Genomic DNA, 16163 nt, shown 5'->3' with positions numbered 1-16163 from the left:
AGAAAATTAATGGTAATTAAAAACAAAATGAGAGACAAGTATCCAGTTATGTATTAAATATTAATTCCTTGGAAAATAGTGAAATACATTTCTGTTAAAATATAAGTTTGAATATTACTGAGTTTGAAACAAACAGATCTGGTCAATATTTCTCAGGTAAATGTTAAGTCATATTTACTATTATTACCATAGCTATTCAAAAATACATAACTATTTCATATGATTTCAAAATTCAATCTCCTGAAGTATCAAAATATGTTTATAACATATTCCTGTCAATAAATAACAGCAACAATGCTGTGAAGAAATAAATTTCAGCAAGTTAGATGAGAATTAATGCAGAGAGGTGAGACTCGAGCCATATTTATGATTTAAAGGTCATAGGTGAACAAGAGAAGATCAGAACTTTCATTAATTTGAAAACAAGTCAAGACAAGTAACAGCATGCAATGTGCCAAGGGAGGTGACTCTATAGCTAGAGTTTACCATGCAGTTTCCATGGTTACAATGTTCCAGCTATATCACATTCAATGTTAACCAATGTGGATTATAGCTATCTGGGTTTTAGTTAGAGCTAATTCCTTGTGTACCAAAATACAGCCCATATTTTTATAGAGAAGACAACAGCCCAACATCCATTGTGATGGCCTTATAAGATATCTATGGTAACATTGCTTGTGATAGTCTAATCCATAAGATATCCAAGTTCACATTCATTGTGATAGTCTTATTTTAAAGATATCTAAAGTTAATTTTTTTTCTTGATGATGATTATTTCAAAATATTAACAAAATTTTAAAAAATTATGTCATAAAATTTTATTTAGTATTTGAACCGTACATTTATATGAGTGAAATACAATTTACCTCTTAGGATAACTCTGTATGTAATGCTTATACAATGGATGTTGATGCTGTTACAGGTCAACATGGGGACATTACTCAATTTTACATACCTTACCTCTCTGTCTGTTCAAACGAAAATGAAATAATTTACAGATTCCAGTAGTTAACTATCATCTCTATAATACCAAGTTCCTATGAAGGAACATACTGTAGATTCAACATGAAAGTGATTTGTATATATACCAAACACAGAACAATAACAAATATTTCAAAACTTTTTTTTTAAAAAGAAAATTAGTGAAAAGTAGAAATTGTATTAAACTCTGGTTAAATAAATAAACAGAAACAAGGTAACAAAACCTAAACAACAGTTTTAAATGTTGAGGGGATCGCACGCATCCTGACATTGACCGGAGACGACTTCCAGCCTAAGGACAACCTGACCCTGTAAACCTGTACCATGCTGGCTCTAGGTAGTAGTACCAGTGTCTCCTAGCAGTTACCATGTAAAGTAGGTCACTACGACTCCGTTTTGTAAGCACTATGCATTGCTCCCGAGGATGTATAGTGTGAGGGAAGGCAGGTGACTAGGTGGCTAAACAGACACAGAAGACCATACCTATCTAATGCAAAATCAAGCAAATCCTCGTAGCTCACACCATCAGATGTTTTGTAGTTAGCAAGCATGATGGGCGAGATTTCTTCCGAGCCTTCCCTATCTGAAATTCTCTCCCCTGCCAAGATTAAAGACTTGACCCAAAATGGATCGCTGCGATTATAAAATCCTAATTGTTCCAGATTAACATTATTATTATTATTTAGACGGAATTTCACACGGGGGAATGTAGAGGAGCCAGAACGGCATATAGGAGTTGTAAGATTTTGTGAACAATTTTTTCGATGTATCACTGGGCTAGAATCATTTTCAAAAACATTATCATTTAAATTATCATCGTCACTGTCTGAGCTATCATCGCTCGTATCATCTACATTTCGAAATGGGGTTGGTAAAAGAGGGGCAGGAGGGAGGTCAGTAGGTCGCCCAAGGTCAGAAGGTCGTCCCTGTCGGGCCGGGACGGCAGGAGCCCATGCAACAGAAGAGGAGGAGGTAGAGGTTACACGAACAGCAGCAGCTGATGACGGTGACATAACAGAAGACGACTGAGCTGATAAGCGACCTTCCGAGTAATTGCCGCAGTCATCAGAATCGTCCAGTATGAGCGGGTACTTCCGCTCCCGCGTTGTACTTAGGATCGCTGATCGTGTCACGGAGGTCCTAGGTGGCAATGGAAGGGGGTTTTGATTTACGTTCCGGCGACCTCCGCCATCACCACTTACACTGTAGGACCTAGGTGGGATAGCAGGGGGTCTAGATCGCCCAGGAAACCCCTCCACAGGTGTCTCCCTACGAGGAGGTACAACATTGTTACACCCATTTACACGACTATCGGGGGGTTCGTCCCCGTTAAATACTGAACTAGAATAATTGACATGCTGCACATGGTTGCTTCCAGAGTCGACACTCATAGAATGGTGTAACTGCGGTTTTCTATACTGTAATTTGGGAGGTAGATTTGGGGGTCGAGCATTACCTTGTCCCGCCCGGCCTCCACGAATTGGAATAGCTCCACCACGTAACATCCGCAATGGATTTGTATCCACTTCCTCATCATCACCGTTACTGGTGGGCATGCTCTTACCAGGGATCCCTTGAGGCTCACGTAAATTCCTATTAGGGGCAGGTTCGCCCATGTCTCCCACAACACCACGTTGGTGGTCCAGCGAGCGCCGAATTCGGCTCTCCCTGGCCAGCTTGTTCATTATTTCCCTAGGGGAAGGTTCACTGAACTCCTCATCAAACAAGCTACTAGATTTAGAACTAGAGTCCCTTCGCGGTGCCTCATCAATGTGAAGTTCTTTTGTACTTGAGGAGTCTGTGCTATACTCTGTCGAGTCGGGTAGGTCGATCCGCAACACTTCACTGTGTCGCTTTGGATCATCAGAGTCACTATAGTCTGAACTACGAACTGATGTCCTCTCAGACACCTCGTCCCGATCTTCTTGAATCCGGAGAATATCGGAACCACCACTGCGAGAACTGTCTTTACCAAAACTCTGGTTTGATGCTACACTGTGACTTGACCCAAAACTTTCGTTAAGGTCCCACTGTAGGTCGGCCACAGCAGATGTTACTGGAATCCGCGGTGGAGGCTGCTGAGGACGAGGCACAGGTTCCACACGGTGAATTTCAGGCCTCTGTTTTGGCGATGGGACGGGTGGTTCATATTTTTTAGGAATTTCCACTCGGGGTTTAGGAACAGGACGAGGAGGAGAAGGCTCAACTTTTTCTATTGGTTCAAGGTCAACAAATAATTCCACTTCCTCTGTGCTGGCTAGCGGCACATTACTTCTTAAGCTATTTGTCACAGTCCTCTTTGGTTCCCACGAAGGTCTGGAGTCGACAGAGGTCTTTGAAGTCTCCCATGATGGTCTGGAGTCAACAGAGGTCTTTGAAGTCTCCCAAGATGGTCTGGAGTCGACAGATGTCTTTGAGGTCTCCCACGATGGTCTAGAATCTGACGTATTTCGAGATGTTTCCCAAGATGATTTAGATTCTGTTCTTGATGATTCCCAGGAGTGTTTAGTTTCGACTGGTTTTGATGGTTCCCAGGAGTGTTTAGTTTCGACTGGTTTTGATGGTTCCCAGGAGTGTTTAGTTTCGACTGGTTTTGATGGTTCCCAAGACGGTTTAGACTCCGATCTTGACTCCCATGATGGTCTAGCCTCAGGTACAGGGGCAGGGTATTTAGGTCGCTCCTTCTTCTGGTCCTCTTTAACAGACCCACGTACCACAAGAAGGTTGTACGCTTCCTGAGCCTCTGGAGGAACATCCTCAGTTATCTCCCCTTTGTGAGCAATCTCTTCTGAAAAAGTTCGTTTACGCTCATTTTTGGGGCTTCTCTTAAACGAGTTCTTTAATTTGGAGATGAGTTTGGGAGACTCTGACCCACTCTCAGAGTCAGAGCGCATCCTCTCTGGTCCTGTGGGTGAGGTGGGTGTCTCCGATGTCTGGTTATGGGATGACACAACTGCACACTCATTAGCCAGAGCAATTGCATCGTCCATCATTTTCTCCTCAGAAGCAGACATAGGTTTGACCTTTGCCTGTTTCCTTGGTTCAGGTTTAGGGGGTTCCTTTTTAATCTCCTGAAATAGAAACGCATTGTTAATCCCATACAGATTTTCTAACTATATCACACCATACTTAACTTCTAACTTCTTAACTTCTAAGCATAAAACAACATTAACTTTTCTGTACAGTACCAAAGTTCACCTGTACTTCTCTAATAATACCACAGTTTTGTTCAACAGTACTCACAGCCCTTCAATTTCATGATAATGAAATGTATATAATTCACCAGGAGCAGCTCAAAGTTGAAAATGTCTCTTCTATAATTAAGAATTTTATGGGTACAGTATTTGTAAAACACAAAATCCCTCCAAAGCTTTGGTAATGATATGATCCAGTGGAAGCAGACAGTACAATATATACATACCCGTGTTGCATTTAGATTGTATAAGGGATATTTGGGGCTCACCATGGGTATTACCAACATATAAATCCTCTAAATTATTACTTTTCTTTGTAAATATGACAATATGCAGTCATGGTGATCCACCTCCACAACTTATTCCAGATATGAATCTTTTCAATGTTGGTGTGGAGGGTATGAATGACACATATTATTTACATGTAAATTGTTGCTACATATAAATTTAATCTGTTTCTGTAATTTAGATTTGATTGTCCAGTTTCTCATATACTGAAATTTTTTTTTTACACCCTTTTCAAGAAAAATTTTTCAATTTGATTTATAAAATCCTTTTGTGGATCCTCTAGCAAATACAGTCGAACCCACTTAATTTGAAATCGGATATATTGAAATATCGTTTAATTTGAAGTGAAATAAAATCCCCGTCCAAATGCCTTCTTTGTCTTTGTATTGTTTCATCGGTTATTTTGAAATCGGTTTATTTGAAATATCGCTTTATTTGAAAGGAAATTATTGCCCTCGGCAATGCTAAACCATTGTTTATGTATCGCTTAAATTGAATAGATTATATAATTACCGGCCGTTACGGTACGTGCGTCCGATCAATAGATAGGTAAAATGAAATTCTGATTTACACAATACAAATAAATTGTGACTTTTAATCATTAACTGCGTTCGTTATGAGGATGAATCTGTATTTGTTTACGAAAATACCTTGAGGGACACAGCTTATTTTGGCTACTGATACATATATACATCGAAATTGACTCTCATTTAACTACACGCGAGACAATTACAAATGACGAGTCCATTATTAGGGATTTGACAGACAATGATAACAACGTAACCAGAACAGTGATATTGACAATGACCCTCAAACAATTCGTGAAAATCCATCTATCATCGACGCACATGTCCGATTTCAGAAGGAAGTTTCTTGGAAAGTAGCCCAGATGTACCGGAAACTGTTCTCACGTGTGTCCGCGAACTCAACATAAACAAAAACAAGCAACAGTCGAAGACTTCTCCCGTCGAACTTAACATTATTTTTAATAAACTGTGACACTATTATCATTTTGGCACCGATTGTAAATACTGACTAAGTAAAATCAACTATATTGAACAATGGTGTGTTGTTTGACGTAACGCGGTACTGAAATATGTCGGCAAAAGGCTGGATCCCGGTTATATTGAAAACCGGTTAATTTGAAGTATTTTTCCATTCCCCGAGCATTTCAATATAACCGGGTTCGACTGTATTTGGATGATTCTAATCTCCTTACTTTACCTTATTCTGATTAAAAAAGTCTCTCCGCATTCCAGTTTAACTGTAAATCTTGTTAACTATGAACCAGATTTGAAGTAATATTACTAGTCTGTAACTGCTCTTGTTGACGCGGATGAAAGTACACTTTATTGTAGGAGGAAACCACATAAGCCGGGGAAAACCTTGAAACTGGGCAGAAAACTTCACACTTTTCAACAAACAATCTGGGACCCTGCAGTCTTTGTGAAAGACGGGTTCACTAACCACTGTGCCGTCCAACTATCCTTACTATAGTCACATTGTTTGTGTAAAGTTTTGATATCATTGAATGTAATACAATATATGTTTGTTCGTACAAAAATGCACATGTAACAGTTTTGTCGGGATTTACAAAACTGTCTGAACGATGACAGGGGCTTCTTCATCTGAAAACTAGTATTTTTAGTAAGGGGATTATAAATATTTTTGAGAAAAAAAAAGAGCTTCATTGCATGCAGAGAAGTTTTGGATGCAAAGAAGCATTTGATTCTGCACATCATGCACCCTACGTTAATATGTGTACATCCTCTGGCGTGCACGAGTGTATCATTTGCTGCAAGATCGTGAATCCCGCAACCTAGAAGCAACACGGGTAGTCAAAGAAATTTAGTACATTCAAGTAGAAGCAAGAGAGATTTTTCCATTTATATTGTCAAGTTCTGTTTATATTTCTATTACTTCAGGAGCTTGATGATGCATTCAATATAAAAAAGACAAGTATATAAACACATGAAGGACGTGGCTGTTAATCTCCAAATTTAATTATGTTCATGACATATGCATGTATTGAAAGTTAACAAAGAAAGAAATCTTTAAAAATATATAGTATATACCAAATCTGACTAAAACTTTGATATCATGTATGAAATATTCCAATTTGGATTTATAAACAGCCCTGCCCTGTTGCCATAGTAACACTTACAGATCTAGGAGGTTGTGCAGGCAGTGGGGGTGGGGTGCTGTGTCTATACTCCTTCACTGACGGTGGGGAGACTGACCCACTACGGTCATTAAAACTGTTACGGAATTGTGAATCAGGCGTTGCAGTAGAGTCTGAAGGCGATGATGCCTCCAATTTGGCTTCTTTCTCATTCAACGCCTTCAACACTTCGTCCATAAATGAACCACCAAAATCAAAGGAAGACTGAAACAGGAAAATGATCACATGTTAAAACACAAAAAACAACATAATACCTTTGTCTTTCCAGTCCGTATGTTCATGGTGATCAATTTAATTATCATTTAAACATTCATTGCCAAGGTATTTTTGTTTTCTAAATAGTACATACTTCAAAAACAATTTTCCCCAGATTAAGAAATATGATTGGCATACCCCAATATCAGGCATCTTGAAGTCAGCAAAGAGAGAATCATCCTCTATATCCTGGTAATGAGGTGTCCGATCTCCATCCATCTCATCCTTGAAGGTACTATCAATGGATTCCTGGCTTATCCTGAAAGACATCAATATAAACCTTTAGTGACAGATGAATGTTAAAGAATAGTAGCAAGAAAAAGTCAGTCAATTCTAAAAACCTTTATATTATCATGTTTTTTGTATAATGAAGATTAAAAGAAAAAATCTGGTTTCCTATGAATTTTAAAAGTGTTCAATTTTATCTCAGAAAACTGACAAATACTGATTGACAAATGATCAGATTTGTCCATGTATTCCAATCTGTTTTTGTGATAATGTTGCAGACATGATATCCAGCATTCGGATGTAAGGATCCCTCCTTGTACAATATCGATGAACATATTTGACAGTTCCCTCCCCTTGTATACCATTAACCAGGAGCAATGTCCCTGACTAAAAGACTAAAATCAGAAAAATATTTCTAAGTTGGGAAAATTTTGATATTTCATTTGAATGGTTTGATGATGGTTTCATCCTGTTTTCATATACTGTACTAGTCACCCATTTTGCTGTTTTAGGGTAGGGCAGGGAATTAATCTCAGATCCCTCTGGTTACACCTTGTGTAATTCAATTTGTCAAACTCATACAGGTATTACATCTCCGACGAAGCGTTACTATGATCTATTGAAAACAAGGCAGGCCAAAACCAAAAGTTGCATACCTAACAATATCATCATCCTCCAAAAGTGAATAAATAATTAATTGGATCCTGAAGACATGCAATACTCTGCCTCTCTATTTGGTATGTCATTTTCAATCTTGTAAGCGATAATTTTTAGAATGCCGTCATTATTATTTTTGTTTCTATGTTTCTTGGTGTTAATGAAGACATCAGAAATGAGTGTTCTCGATATTCAACAGCTTCATCAAATAGTACAAGTGTAGATAATATACATTTATTACTTGCCGAGTGACTTTCGCATACTCCATTCTCCAGCGATTCAACCACCTATGGACCTCACCAATCTATTGAACTTTCGTTGGCTCTATTTCCCCCTTTTAGTGTTAATATATTGCTATGTCATAGATTTTATTTTATGCTGTGACAAGCAGTGTAGCATCTTTAAGGGTTTTCAAGATTTTAAATTAACCAAGGCAATTTCTTTTTAACTTTCAACAAGAGATCCCAGAGGGATCTTGGCGCCCACCATTGAATGATCTTCATAGGTTCCATGTCAGATTGATCTTTTCTCTACTTTTCCCTTCTTCTAAGTCTTACTAATTTGTGTAAATTCAGAAACAGCCTTCTATAGCTAGTACTTTTCAAACAAGGGGAAGCTATATATAAAATTTAAGATTTAGCGATAATGGCTCTCTGTCGACCATGTTGTTTTTGGATTGGTCCCAATATGCAAAACTAGGCACTGAGGGGAACCTACATATGAAATTTGAGAAAGATCCCTTGAGTGCTTTCTGAGAAATAGCGATAACAAACTTCAATTGTCAAAATCCAAGATGGCTGCCTGTCGGCCATGTTGTTTTCTGATTAGTTTCAAAATGCAATATGCACAACAAGGCACCAAGGGGAACCTACATATGAAATTTGAGAAAGATCCCTTCAGTACTTTCTGAGAAATAGCGATAACAAACTTCAATTGTCAATATCCAAGATGGCTACCTGTCAGCCATGTTGTTTTCCGATTGGTCTCAAAATGCAATATGCATAACTAAGCACCAAGGGGAACCTACATATGAAATTTGAGAAAGATCCCTTCCTTACTTTCTCAGAAATAGCGATAACAAACTTCAATTGTCAAAATCCAAGATGGCTGCCTGTCGGCCATGTTGTTTTCCGATTGGTCTCAAAAATGCAATATGCATAACTAGGCACCAAGGGGAATCTACATATTAAATTTGAGAAAGATCCCTTCAGTACTTTCTCAGAAATAGCGATAACAAACTTCAATTGTCAAAATCCAAGATGGCTGCCTGTCGGCCATGTTGTTTTCCGATTGGTCTCAAAATGCAATATGCATAAGTAGGCACCAAGGGGAAACTACGTATGAAATTTGAGAAAGATCCCTATAGTACTTTCTCAGAAATAGCGATAACAAACTTCAATTATCAAAATCCAAGATGGCTGCCTGTCGGCCATGTTGTTTTCCGATTAGTCTCAAAATGCAATATGCATAACTAGGCACTAAGGGGAGCCTACATATGAAATTTGAGAAAGATCTCTTCCTTACTTTCTCAGAAAAAGCGATAACAAACTTCAATTATCAAAATTCAAGATGGCTGCCTGTCGGCCATGTTGTTTTTGGATTAGTCTCAAAATGCAATATGCATAACTAGGCACTAAGGGGAGCCTACATATGAAATTTGAGAAAGATCCCTTCAGTACTTTCTCAGAAATAGCGATAACAAACTTCAATTATCAAAATCCAAGATGGCTGCCTGTCGGCCATGTTGTTTTCCGATTGGTCTCAAAAATGCAATATGCATAACAAGGCACCAAGGGGAGCCTACATATGAAATTTGAGAAAGATCCCTTCAGTACTTTCTCAGAAATAGCGATAACAAACTTCAATTGTCAAAATCCAAGATGGCTGCCTGTCGGCCATGTTGTTTTCCGATTGGTCTCAAAATGCAATATGCATAACTAGGCACCAAGGGGACCCCACATATGAAATTTGAGAAAGATCCCTTCAGTACTTGCTGAGGATTAGCGATAACAAGAATTGTTTACGGACGGACGGAGGGACGGACGGACGGACGGACCATCTGATGATGGTGGGCTAAAAATCCCATTTATAGAAACAAATACTAGTACATAAGCATGGTTGGACTAAAAAATGTCTATAAGACATAAATGCCCCCTCTGCCACTTGACACCCTAAAACACAGTTTGGTGAGGATCACATCAGGAGTTCCTGAGATTAGCTAATTACATTGCATCGGGACGAAACAGGATGGGATGGACATCATCGGTAACACAATATGCCCCCCCCCCCCCCCCCCCCCCCCCCCCCCCCCCCCACCATGGCGGGGGTACAGAATAGTTTATTTGTTCAAAAAATATTACAAACCAGGAATGTCCAAGGCCATTGGTACCAACGCCGTTAGTCCCACCATTGATCGACAGGCCTGAATGTTCACCGTCAGGGCTTTGTCGGTGAAGGCTGAGCGACGAAAGCCTGTCACCTATAACAGGAGAATTTGCACCTGTATAAATTCAATAAGAAATACTTGCAGATATCTAACAATCCCAGGAGTGGGGTTTAAAATTAGATGGTGATCAAAGGTCTCTCATAAAAATATCCAATTACTTATTGTAAATTTTAGTATGAACGATTTTAAATTCTCTATCATTTTATGAAAGAATGGTATTTAAAACCACTCAAGAGTTGAAAGTTTTTCTGCAAAAGGAAAATTGCCTTCATGAAAAGTAACAGAACAACCCATTTGTTTTCACAGGTTTTACTCATAATGTATACAAACTTTGTAAAATCAAATTAATTCTGTTGCTATTTCTTCAAGATTTCCAGATTATCAAAATAAATGTATCAAAAGTGAGGTGACCTCCGAACAACTATATTTGGTAAATAGATATGGACTACCTTTTAAGAGAAATGATAATTATCATTTTATTAAGAGGAAGAGGACCAGGATGCTTGCTATGTTACTTACCTGCACTACCACTACCGACATTCACCGGTAGTTTGTCGTAGTTGTCGCCGATAAACGACACGTCCCCAAACACCGCCCCATCATAACCTATATGACCCGTGTGACGTAGGTCATTCTTCGGACCACTGATCATCTCTGCCCGTAATTTCCGACTTGAACTCCGCTTTGATTCTGGAAACAACAATAAAGTACAATTTTTTTAAAACCAACTTCTTTTATTTCTAGAGATGTTACATACCTATTTGACCTAATAAGGGCGCCCCTACCTTTTTCCAAGGAAATAAATCTTTGACTGAGTGTCAAAATGGTGTTCAAAAGTAATAATTCTTGTGAAATGTTTTGCTACTTTATGTGTTCAATTTTCTTCAGCAAATTAAGTAACTGGACACAAGTTTTCGCCACTTTATTAGGTCAAATACGGTACATTACATGTTTTATACAATGATAAAGACAGAATTACTGTACATTACTGTCAAGTGTATAATCTAAATCTAGTTTAATTGTGATAGCTATCCTCAAACAGGGTAGTTTGGTTTACACTTGTTGGATATTGTGTTTTAAAATTATCTTTGTTGGACTTTTCTGTTTAGTAAAGTGTACTTAAGTAATTTGTAATCTCTAAAATCTTTTATTTTGAAACCTTGAATGGAAAATTGAAAAGTGGAATGTGGATGCATATCATACACTGGGAAAACTTTCAGCAGATACTAAGTGCAAATGTGTACCATTAAAATTCTAGCAGTTAGTATCCACTAAATGGTCTTCCCAATATAGTTAAGCCAATAGCCTGGTGTACTGGGTATTGGTTATGATGACATAATTCCAGGTGACAATCCAGTGGTTAGACTGGCCCTACCTTTTCTGGAGATGGATGGCTTAGGCAATGAAGTAATGGGACTGTCCGGTTTGGTCTCCGCTATCGGCGTACAGTTGACTGGGTCAAAGAAGCCGGCTTTACCATTATTTAAGACTCCACGACACAGGCCAAATGAAGGTGCATTTGCTGGGCTAAGGAAAGAATGCAGATTTTTCAGAGGTTTATATAAAACACAGAAATTGTCAAAATAATTCATACCCATAGTTAACTGTATAATGGTTCATACAGACATATCAAATTCCAAGACTTTTCAAGGGCAGCTATCAACTTTAGGTGAAATTGAGATTTTTATATATCATATTTATAAAGTTTGATATACACACTGACTTCCAATCACAACAATTTTGTATAAAAGTATTCATTTATACATTAAATGCATGTTGTTAAATATGATTTACCATGACTGACTTGTCTACCAAGATGTAACATCAAACACTTAATTCCAGGGTGTTTTCAAAGCATAACACCTAACTCCAAGACTTTAATGAATTTCAAGACTTCTCCAGGCAAAGATTGGAAATCAGGGTCTTTTCCTTTCTGCATGAACCATGGACAAATTATTAAAATTGTGTGTTCAATATTTTTTTGTACCTTTTATTGACAAAGTATAAGATTTCTGTGTATTTTTTTCATACCTTTTATCAATAACATATATTATATCTGAAGCTTTGTAGTACAGGAAATCCCTTGGCACAGTGACTTCTGGGAAATCTTTCAAGGCCTTCATCTGGACTGGTCTCATCTGTAACAATGACCAATCACCATGGTAACTGATGGAAAGACAACTGGACAGAGCTCTGGGGACTGTTCATTCATACAGACACATCGATTGATCATTTTTTCAAATATAGGCATAGATGCTGACAGACCTCCAGATACTAATACAGGACTTTTTATCAAAACTTATCAGAGAGTAAAATTCTGAAGGTCTGTACTTAGTCCTTAAACGAAAATAGGTAAAACTGTTGGGACCTCAAAAAATTGTGAATACCGGCTACCTATATCTATAAGCTCTAAATATATAATATTTTCAGATATTTTTTGAAGTTTTCACTATGAATGTATGACTGTATTCAATTTTAATTGTAACTAATGTTTTCCAGGCAGTGAATATGTAAACAAATATGTTTTCCAGGCAGTGAATATGTAAACAAATTATTTTTACTGTTGAAGTGAATCCTGAGTTAGAATACTTACAAATGGTAATTGTGTAAAAATATCACCGAACGTCGGCCGCTTGGCGGTATCGTGGTCCCAACATTTACACATAAGGTCATAGTATTCCTTTGGACAGAGGTCAGGTCGGTCAAGTCTTTGACCATTCGGTGTGTCAATGGCTTCCAGGATCTAACAAGACCATGCAATGACAAAAATGAGGAAAAATAAATAAATACAAGGGGAGACAATCTTAATGTTAGGATTAACCACGTTTAGAAAACGGCAAGATCCGAATTATAAGTGATCATCAAAAACAAAATATTTGGATATTTGTAAAGAGGTTAAGATAAGGTTTAATCACAGAATCTATGATATTCTCAGATAAAAACATGGCAATGTATTTTTTGTAAATTTCTGCTTATTTTTGTGGATTAAATACATTTAATTTTTTTTTGTGAAGTAACTGTACCTGTTGGCCAGTCATACTAGCCCAGGGCTGGAGACCGTAGCTGAAGAGTTCCCACATTGTGACACCAAATGCCCAAACATCACTAGCTGATGTGAACTTGAGATAGTTAATACACTCAGGAGCACACCTGTACAGTGAACATGCAATGATTTAATTAATAAATACATAGGAATCAAAAGTGGAATTATGAATATAATATCATTATTTAAACAGAATTCTCAAACTTGATATCAAAAAGAATTTACCAATGAGGGAACATTTTTTGTGAGATGCTGTTGTATACTATTAACTAATGGAATTTGGAACGTAATCTTGCAATGTAAAATCATAGGTTTACGTAATATTTTCAGCCTGACCTGTTTCTACTCACCATGCTATAGGTAGTTTAAGGTTGATGCTGAAATTACTTTGGTAATAGTCTTTACCCACACCTAGTGCCCGCGACAAACCAAAGTCACTGATTTTGACCTGAAACAAAAGTCAAACAATTATGACAATTCTAAATTAAAATAGTTAAAGTCACATACTTTTTCAATGTATACAAAATTACAGCAGTCTACAAACAAGCCAGAGATTTGACTTTGTTTAATATGAATAACAAAAGTAAAAGATAAGTTTTGTGGAGAATCTATATCATATTACTAAAGAAATCAGTAGAAAATTATAGTAACAGAAAATTTGTCTTACTTTTTTTTCTTTTTTTCCCTTCTCAATAGCATCCAGATCAATATCTTGATTATGTGCTGATATTACATTTTAAACTGAAGCTTGTTATTTTTTTGTTCTTTACCTTATTCTTACTAAACACCAGGATATTTCGGACGGCTAAATCTCTGTGGATAAGTCGCTTATTTTCCAAATAGGTCATGCCATCACATATCTGCTGGGCAAAGTCACAAAGGCGAGGCAAGGGAAAGTCCAGACGCAGGGCCTGTTCCTTTAGACACTCTAGTAACGACCGCATGGGAGCTAACTCCGTCACCTTCAAACAGATCACAAGTAATTGATAAATGATATCTTGGTAGCCTAGCAACTACAGCTTACAACGTCCTACCATGGATAGGGAGGTGTAAACTGTTGCCAGGGGTATTTAAACATGTTGATTATTTTATAAATGTAGTTTTTATATCAGCCAAGTTCATTTTATGATGACATCCACACGATGGCCATGACGGTAGTATCAACATTATACAAAATCAACAGAATAGGTATGGCAATTCATTCACAGAAATACAAAACAACTGTATGATATAAATCTATATTAATTATTTGGCACATATTATTAAATCTAAATGTAAATGTTAAGTTGACAGTATCTTATAAATAAATTACTTTAAGTCACAAAGAAAAATATACAAAACATAAATTCATTCTGCGATTCAATTCTGACTGTGTCACCAATATCATTAATGACAGGATAAGCCAAAGGGAAACAACTCTGTCAAGCTTATGATTTACTAGTAAACAATCATACTGAATAGAAAGAATTATTATGTACCAGCATCATGGTATTTTCCTTGTCGAGGACAACTCCAAACATACGGACAATGTTCTCATGGTCAATAGTCTGCATAATACCGGCCTCCTTGAGGAACTCTGTTGTTCCATTCTGTAGCCTCTCTTTACTCAGACACTTGATGGCTACCTGAACCTAAAATAAACAGGACATGTATCAGTTAAACTATACCATTGAATAAAGTACAAATGTATCCATATACCATTGACAGTCTCAGTCACAAATCAGGAAAATTATAATACATATATGCATTTTACATTTGTAATGCATAAACAATCGGGCAAATGAGCAAGACATGCTAAAGTACTATTTCTCCTCTTTGGCCCCACTCCTCAGACCCTTGAGGGTGGGGGTGGGGGGCAGGCCCACCATTCATATTTTATACTTAATTGGATTCCTTTCATCTATGGATGCTTCGACCAAGTATGGACCAAATCCTTTCATTCCTTCAGAAGAAGGATTTTAACCAATTTTGGTGCATAATATCCCCATGTTTGACCCCAGCCCCTCAGGCCCCTGGGGTGTCAGGCCTACTGTTTATACAAAACTGGTTCTTCTTCACCCAAAGATGCTCCCCACCAAATTTGGTTGAAATCTGCTAAGTGGTTCATGACAAGTAGAGTTAATACTGTGTGAGCTAACAATGGTGTCAGATGTTTTTCTAAACATAAAGAGTTATTTTTGGAAGTACAAAATGTACATCAAATTCAATTTGCAAATGTTTTCTGACTAAGTAATTTTGAGCACAAAATGTAATACAAGCACGCTATGAACTAGAAAACATCAGAATAACCTGAGGGCAATCTGGTCATGTCATTAGCGTTTCCATTTTCTGTGACACTTATTTGGAATGTAAAAATTTACTGAAGTAAAATGACATTGCTTAAATCTCTTTATGGAGAAGATTTCTATTAAATAAAAATTTCAATTTAAAGTCAAAATGCATTAGACTTGTGATATAGGGACATTTGAGAACTAAGTTTTATTACAGTAACAATTAATGCAGAAACTTTTTGCTGAGAAGAAAATGAAGACTTGTAAAGAATTTTAAATTCCAACTTGTGTGAATTTCGTTTTAGGTTATCATAACTTAGAATCTGCTGAAAGTTAATGTCATTCTTTTCCCCATTATTTATCTATGATGTGGTATAGTATGTGAACTACAGCAATCTTTCTGAGAAAACAACCAGTACTATAAACAACCCTATATAATGAGTACCATATCAAACAAGTACCGTAATCAACCTAATACAGTGAGTACCAGATCAAACAAGTACCGTAATCAACCTAATATAGTGAGTACCAGATCAAACAAGTACCGTAATCAACCTAATACAGTGAGTACCATATCAAACAAGTACCGTAATCAACCTAATACAGTGAGTACCAGATC

The 16163-nt window shown here is 37.3% G+C and overlaps 1 protein-coding gene across 11 annotated transcripts in view; it reads right to left on the bottom strand.

The window, feature by feature from the left end:
• The window catches only part of LOC117344478 (activated Cdc42 kinase-like), a 131763-nt gene that overhangs the window by 15450 nt on the left and 100150 nt on the right, over positions 1-16163 (bottom strand). For 7 of the 11 annotated variants that reach the window (XM_033907225.1, XM_033907228.1, XM_033907227.1 and 4 more), the window contains 13 exons: positions 14753-14905; positions 14045-14236; positions 13625-13722; positions 13255-13381; positions 12825-12974; positions 12263-12369; positions 11607-11758; positions 10751-10921; positions 10150-10285; positions 7039-7159; positions 6628-6849; positions 2438-4052; positions 956-968 (listed from right to left, as the gene is read on the bottom strand). In XM_033907225.1, the coding sequence (XP_033763116.1) occupies positions 956-968; positions 2438-4052; positions 6628-6849; positions 7039-7159; positions 10150-10285; positions 10751-10921; positions 11607-11758; positions 12263-12369; positions 12825-12974; positions 13255-13381; positions 13625-13722; positions 14045-14236; positions 14753-14905 (3257 nt within the window). The remainder of the gene's footprint in view (positions 1-955; positions 969-2437; positions 4053-6627; positions 6850-7038; positions 7160-10149; positions 10286-10750; positions 10922-11606; positions 11759-12262; positions 12370-12824; positions 12975-13254; positions 13382-13624; positions 13723-14044; positions 14237-14752; positions 14906-16163) is intronic. The other 4 variants (XR_004536197.1, XM_033907234.1, XM_033907233.1 and 1 more) reach the window with 3 other exon arrangements.

Source organism: Pecten maximus, chromosome 16 (genome assembly GCF_902652985.1).
Source record: "Pecten maximus chromosome 16, xPecMax1.1, whole genome shotgun sequence".
In the NCBI taxonomy this organism is placed as follows: domain Eukaryota; kingdom Metazoa; phylum Mollusca; class Bivalvia; order Pectinida; family Pectinidae; genus Pecten; species Pecten maximus.
This window is presented reverse-complemented; position numbering and strand designations above follow the sequence as displayed.